We start from the raw sequence: 6,000 nt of genomic DNA, 5'->3' as shown, positions 1-6,000 counted from the left end.
TTGATTAATTTATGGATTAATTACTTAATTATGATCGATTTATTTATTACTTATTTATTTTCTTTCTCATCTGGGCAATATCTCAGGCAATTTTTGAGCTTGGAAACTGATATGTGGACATGACAGTGACCAACTGATTTGACTATGAATGATACTTTTGATTTATTGATTAATCAATTAATTATTCATTTTTCTATTAATTACTTAATTTTCAAATCCATCCCATCCATTGGGACCATGCTCTGTACAGAGCGTTGGTGCTGCCGAAGCATTCTCCTGGTCTATTGTTCACAATCCTGGACGGGTCGCCACTCCGACACAGGACACCAGCATGCTGGCACTCATTTTGCCGACCTCGGAAGGATGACAGGCAGAGTCAACCCCACCTGGTCTTCCTTCAACAGCTGAGTGGGATTTGAACTCAGGATCCTGGGATCACAAGCCCACCGCTCGAGCTATTAAGCCAACACCAGGCATTGATTCGATGTGAGGAGGTGAAGTCAGATTAGGTGTGAGGGGTGAAGTCAGATTAGGTGTGAGGGGTGAAGTCAGATTAGGTGTGAGGGGTGAAGTCAGATTCGATGTGAGGAGGTGAAGTCAGATTAGGTGTGAGGGGTGAAGTCAGATTCCATGTGAGGAGGTGAAGTCAGATTCCATGTGAGGAGGTGAATAGTCAGATTAGAAGTGAGGAGGTGAATAGTCAGATTAGAAGTGAGGAGGTGAATAGTCAGATTAGAAGTGAGGAGGTGAATAGTCAAATTAGATATAAGAAGGTGAATAGTCAGATTAGATGTGAGGAGGTGAATAGTCAGAGTAGATGTGAGGAGGTGAATAGTCAGATTAGAAGTGAGGAGGTGAATAGTCAGATTAGAAGTGAGGAGGTGAATAGTCAGATTAGAAGTGAGGAGGTGAATAGTCAGATTAGATATAAGAAGGTGAATAGTCAGATTAGATGTGAGGAGGTGAATAGTCAGATTAGAAGTGAGGGGGTGAATAGTCAGATTAGAAGTGAGGAGGTGAATAGTCAGATTAGATATAAGAAGGTGAATAGTCAGATTAGATGTGAGGAGGTGAATAGTCAGATTAGATGTGAGGAGGTGAATAGTCAGATTAGAAGTGAGGGGTGAATAGTCAGATTAGAAGTGAGGGGGTGAATAGTCAGATTAGAAGTGAGGAGGTGAATAGTCAAATTAGATATAAGAAGGTGAATAGTCAGATTAGATGTGAGGAGGTGAATAGTCAAATTAGATATAAGAAGGTGAATAGTCAGATTAGATGTGAGGAGGTGAATAGTCAGATTAGATGTGAGGAGGTGAATAGTCAGATTAGAAGTGAGGAGGTGAATAGTCAAATTAGATATAAGAAGGTGAATAGTCAGATTAGATGTGAGGAGGTGAATAGTCAGATTAGATGTGAGGAGGTGAATAGTCAGATTAGAAGTGAGGAGGTGAATAGTCAAATTAGATGTAAGAAGGTGAATAGTCAGATTAGATGTGAGGAGGTGAATAGTCAGATTAGATGTGAGGAGGTGAACAGTCAGATTAGATGTGAGGAGGTGAATAGTCAGATTAGAAGTGAGGGGGTGAATAGTCAGATTAGAAGTGAGGGGGTGAATAGTCAGATTAGAAGTGAGGGGGTGAAGTCAGATTAGAAGTGAGGAGGTGAATAGTCAAATTAGATATAAGAAGGTGAATAGTCAGATTAGATGTGAGGAGGTGAATAGTCAGATTAGATGTGAGGAGGTGAATAGTCAGATTAGAAGTGAGGAGGTGAATAGTCAAATTAGATATAAGAAGGTGAATAGTCAGATTAGATGTGAGGAGGTGAATAGTCAGATTAGATGTGAGGAGGTGAATAGTCAGATTAGAAGTGAGGAGGTGAATAGTCAAATTAGATGTAAGAAGGTGAATAGTCAGATTAGATGTGAGGAGGTGAATAGTCAGATTAGATGTGAGGAGGTGAACAGTCAGATTAGATGTGAGGAGGTGAATAGTCAGATTAGAAGTGAGGAGGTGAATAGTCAGATTAGAAGTGAGGAGGTGAATAGTTAAATTAGATATAAGAAGGTGAATCGTCAGATTAGATGTGAGGAGGTGAATAGTCAGATTAGATGTGAGGAGGTGAATACAGTAATCCCCCGCTATATCGCGGTTCACCGATCGCTCCCCCGGTTCATCGCGGGTTTTCCCTTGGAACCTAACTAATTTTTTCTGCGGATTCCCCCGGTACATCGCGGTAATAATATATAAAATATAAATTATTTAAGCAATAAATTATAACGCGTGGCGCTCGACCAGTCACACAACGCACGAGACAAAGATTTGCTTGTGAACTTCGAATATTTTCTACGTTTTTTTTCTCCAAGCCCAACGATGTCACCCAAACGCCCTGCACCTTCTAAGGCTTCTGGAAAGGAACCAAACGAAGCACCAGAGGAAGGTCCTGACGCTCCAGAAGGTCAAGGTGCTCGATATATGCTTCGGGAAGGAAAAAGGTTTGCCGCGGTTGGACGAGCACAGCCAAACCGACCAGACCAGACAAGTCGATCTCCGGCACCTCAAACCCGATCACTGCCAAACCGACCAGACCAGACAAGTCGATCTCCGGCACCTCAAACCCGATCACTGCCAAACCGACCAGACCAGAAAAGTCGAATTTTTTGGGAGGCATCCATTCATCGCGGATTTTCACTTATCGCGGGGGGGGGGGGGGAGAGGGGTTTGGAACGTAACCCCCGCGATAAACGATCTGACTAGATGACTAGTCAGATCAGATGTGAGGAGATCAATTTTGTTAATAAAATATACAGAATCTGCAGTCTGTATTCTACTGTAGATCTACCACATCAACATGTTATGCTATAAACGTGTATGTATGTCTCCCAAATGTAACATTTTAAATCTACTAAAATGTATGTATTCACTGTTTATCACGTCTGCGTCAGTATCATACATTGTAGTGTACATCCAATAATATTGATGTATTTTCGGTTTCTCAATCTCTCAATCATGAAAATAAGAATTTGATAAAACAAGCTTTCAGGACAACATACACTGCCAAATCGATTATATTTATTAACCAGTTTAGTATGGTCACGAATAAACAAGGGCGAGATACGCATCGGCGGCTCCGTCTTCATTTAGTCATGACCGTAAAGTCATAAATGTCAGTCTGCAAAGACCTGAGTTCCACATGGATGTCATCCTAGTTTGGAGGTGATGGGTCGGCATGATTTATGTGCATGACGTCGGTATCATATCACATCTAGGGTCAGTGTGATCGTTTCGTTTAATTTATTATACCTGACTGCAACCCTCCCAACTGGTGATCAGCAGGTCACAGACAATGTGTTGGTGCGGGCCTGTGGCAGACGACATGGGACTCCAACTGTGCCTTGCTGTCTCGTCAAGTGAGGGGGTTCGATTTGTGAATATATATATATATATATATATATATATATATATATATATATATATATATATATATATATATAAATATATATAATATGCACGAGGTATACATCTGTAATATGCCAGTTTACATCGTAGTCTAGAAGCCAAAATCTGTAGCTAGCCTAGAAAATAGGTTCGCTGCTGATTTCATGTTAGAATGGTGCAACTGGTGTTTTTGAAGAGTCTAGGCATGACCAAGTCTAGTTCCACTTGTTGCCAAGTCTGCATCTGAATATTATGGCCGCCATGACAGTAATCAAAATGGCCGCCATCAGATTTCGTCTTTTTCTTACTGCAAATTGTACTAGCCAGAAATTTGTCATGATTGTGAAATACTATGTAATCTGACACGAGGAACACTATTTTGTGCTTTATTTTTGTACTGGATCACAACTTTTCACATAATTGACAACTTAAAGACGAAATTGAAAATGCACATACGAGCAACAAATGTGAAAAAGAAAATGTTTAGCACTATTGATGGAGATGGGTTTACAGTCAGTCAAAGGTTATTTCAACAGCTGTCAGATTCTTTCTAACACAAAATTACGTTGCTTTGCAGAAGAGAAAAGTGTTGTGAGAACACCCAAGTACAATTTTCAGAGCTATTGATCGGCTTGTACACTGAACGGGTTCCTACAAAGGGCTTTGCATCCACATGCTTTCGTGCAAGGCAGTCCATTCCGTGTACATTTGCACCGTCGAGTTGAGCATGACCCACGGCATTTGCATGTCGTCAGTTCTACACAGTAAGCAGTAATAGGCTGTGCAGTCATGAGTCGCGGCTGAAACGTCTCGTTGCCATCTTTGACGACCTGTTCCCACCCACAGTTCTCAGGTGCAGGTAGATGTGGTTCAGATTCCAAGGGTCTTCTCCACACAAAAGTCTGGTAGTGCGCTCGCTTGATGTGTAGAATCAGAGCATCGTGAGTTGGAGGCAGATTCTCAATAGCTTTGGTCAGACTGAGAAACAGATCACATCAGAAACAGCCCAGGTGTTTGGGGGTCAGTTTTTTGCCTCCTGAAGCCACATGAATAATGTCTTGGCAGATGCTCAGAACTTTGTTCTTGGTATCTGTCTCATCCGCTTCTTCATTGTCCATCTTGTCAGTGCTGTCACCACCACAAAGAAGCTTTACAAGCATGTACAGGGTTTCAGGTACAATTCGCTCTGCATTTTCTGTGTTCAGTCCACCGATAATGTTACGCCCTGGAGAGTGTTTTATGTCACTGTAAATCTTTATGCCCACTCTGAAGATCCAGCTAAGGATTTCGTTCTCATGATGAGGCAGACTGCATGGGGCCAATTCAGCTTCTTCAGAACTTTCACCTTCTTCAGATAAATCATTCACGGCGGTTCTCATGGCAAACTTTGTCTCAGTTGAGGACGCAACTATGAGGGGTTTTGTGACATCCAATTGCTGCACGAATGTCACCTTGTCACTACCAAAGTGAACCTCCACTTTCTGCTTGAAATTGTAGCTTTTGTAGGCTCCAGCCTCAATTCCAAAATCATTCAATAACAGCATGCTGTAGTGTTCCCAGATGTTTTTCAGGGTAAACACATGTCCCTTCTGCAGCTCTTTCTCAAGCTGGTTCATCACATTTCTGAAACAGATGCTTTCAGGAGACTGGTTTTTCTCTCCACTCTCCTTTTTATACTTTCTGCGAAAAGAAACATAACACTTGAGGTGATATTTACCTTCAGCTGCCATCAAGTCTGAAACACCTGCAAACCTGTGACGCATGGTGGGGTCAAATTGGGCCAAACTAAGCATCCTGGATGATGTGTGATCAAATTCAACATTTGTCAGGACACCAACTTTTCCAGGAATGTCAGTCTGGCAGAAAGCGCATTTTGACCAATCCATAGCGCTGTGCGCGGATCTTAGTGACTTTGGGACATGGTATTTCTCTGAGGAACCTGATGTTGTGGGTATCTCTTCTGCGTAAGTCACAGATTGTGGCTGAATCCTTGACTTCAGTCTGTCTATTTTTTGTGCGTGAGTAAAGTCACTATAGCAGAATTTGTGCCATTGAATCTTTTCGACGTGCTCCGGTACAGAATATTTTCTGATTCTTGAGAATGAGTCAACATATTTAGCGTCATTATATTTCTCTCTTTCTTTGCAACATTCAGCTACAGTTTTCACACCAACGATTGTAGTCTTTCGAAGTGGCGTTGACTTGCTAGTTTTTGAACTGTCCTGGCAAATAAAGCATTTATTCCAGTCTACATGCTCTTCTTCTTCTCGATCCCTTGAACCCCCTGTGAGAAATCTTGTGGCTTTCATTTTTCAGTTAGTCCTGGGTAACAGAAAAGCACACAGTTATGTAGTTTAGGTTCATTTTATAGCAAAGTTGTAAAATTCATTGATTGTGGTTTGTATAATCAGACATTCTAATTCGAGCCTGAACATTTCCTTAAAAATAATATAGTGAAAAACAAGTCATATTATTTTTAGAAAATGGATGGAGCAATGTTTTTTTCTATACTCCCATCAGCTCAGGCATGCTCAAAAACATGGACATCGACCCTAATTTTGTA

The 6,000-nt window shown here is 41.3% G+C and overlaps 1 protein-coding gene across 3 annotated transcripts in view; it reads right to left on the bottom strand.

The window, feature by feature from the left end:
• Positions 1-3,492: 3,492 nt before the first annotated feature.
• The window catches only part of LOC147034299 (uncharacterized), a 40,899-nt gene continuing 38,391 nt past the window's right edge, over positions 3,493-6,000 (bottom strand). For all 3 annotated transcript variants that reach the window (XM_085880278.1, XM_085880273.1, XM_085880276.1), the window contains exon 4: positions 3,493-5,759. In XM_085880278.1, the coding sequence (XP_085736404.1) occupies positions 4,433-5,746 (1,314 nt within the window). In that variant the 5' untranslated portion in view covers positions 5,747-5,759 and the 3' untranslated portion in view covers positions 3,493-4,432. The remainder of the gene's footprint in view (positions 5,760-6,000) is intronic.

This window comes from Eptatretus burgeri, chromosome 1, assembly GCF_056783735.1.
Source record: "Eptatretus burgeri isolate ZD-2024b chromosome 1, Ebu_testis_v1, whole genome shotgun sequence".
In the NCBI taxonomy this organism is placed as follows: Eukaryota; Metazoa; Chordata; class Myxini; order Myxiniformes; family Myxinidae; genus Eptatretus; species Eptatretus burgeri.
The sequence above is the reverse complement of the archived record's forward strand: the minus strand, read 5'-3'. Positions and strand labels throughout refer to the sequence as shown.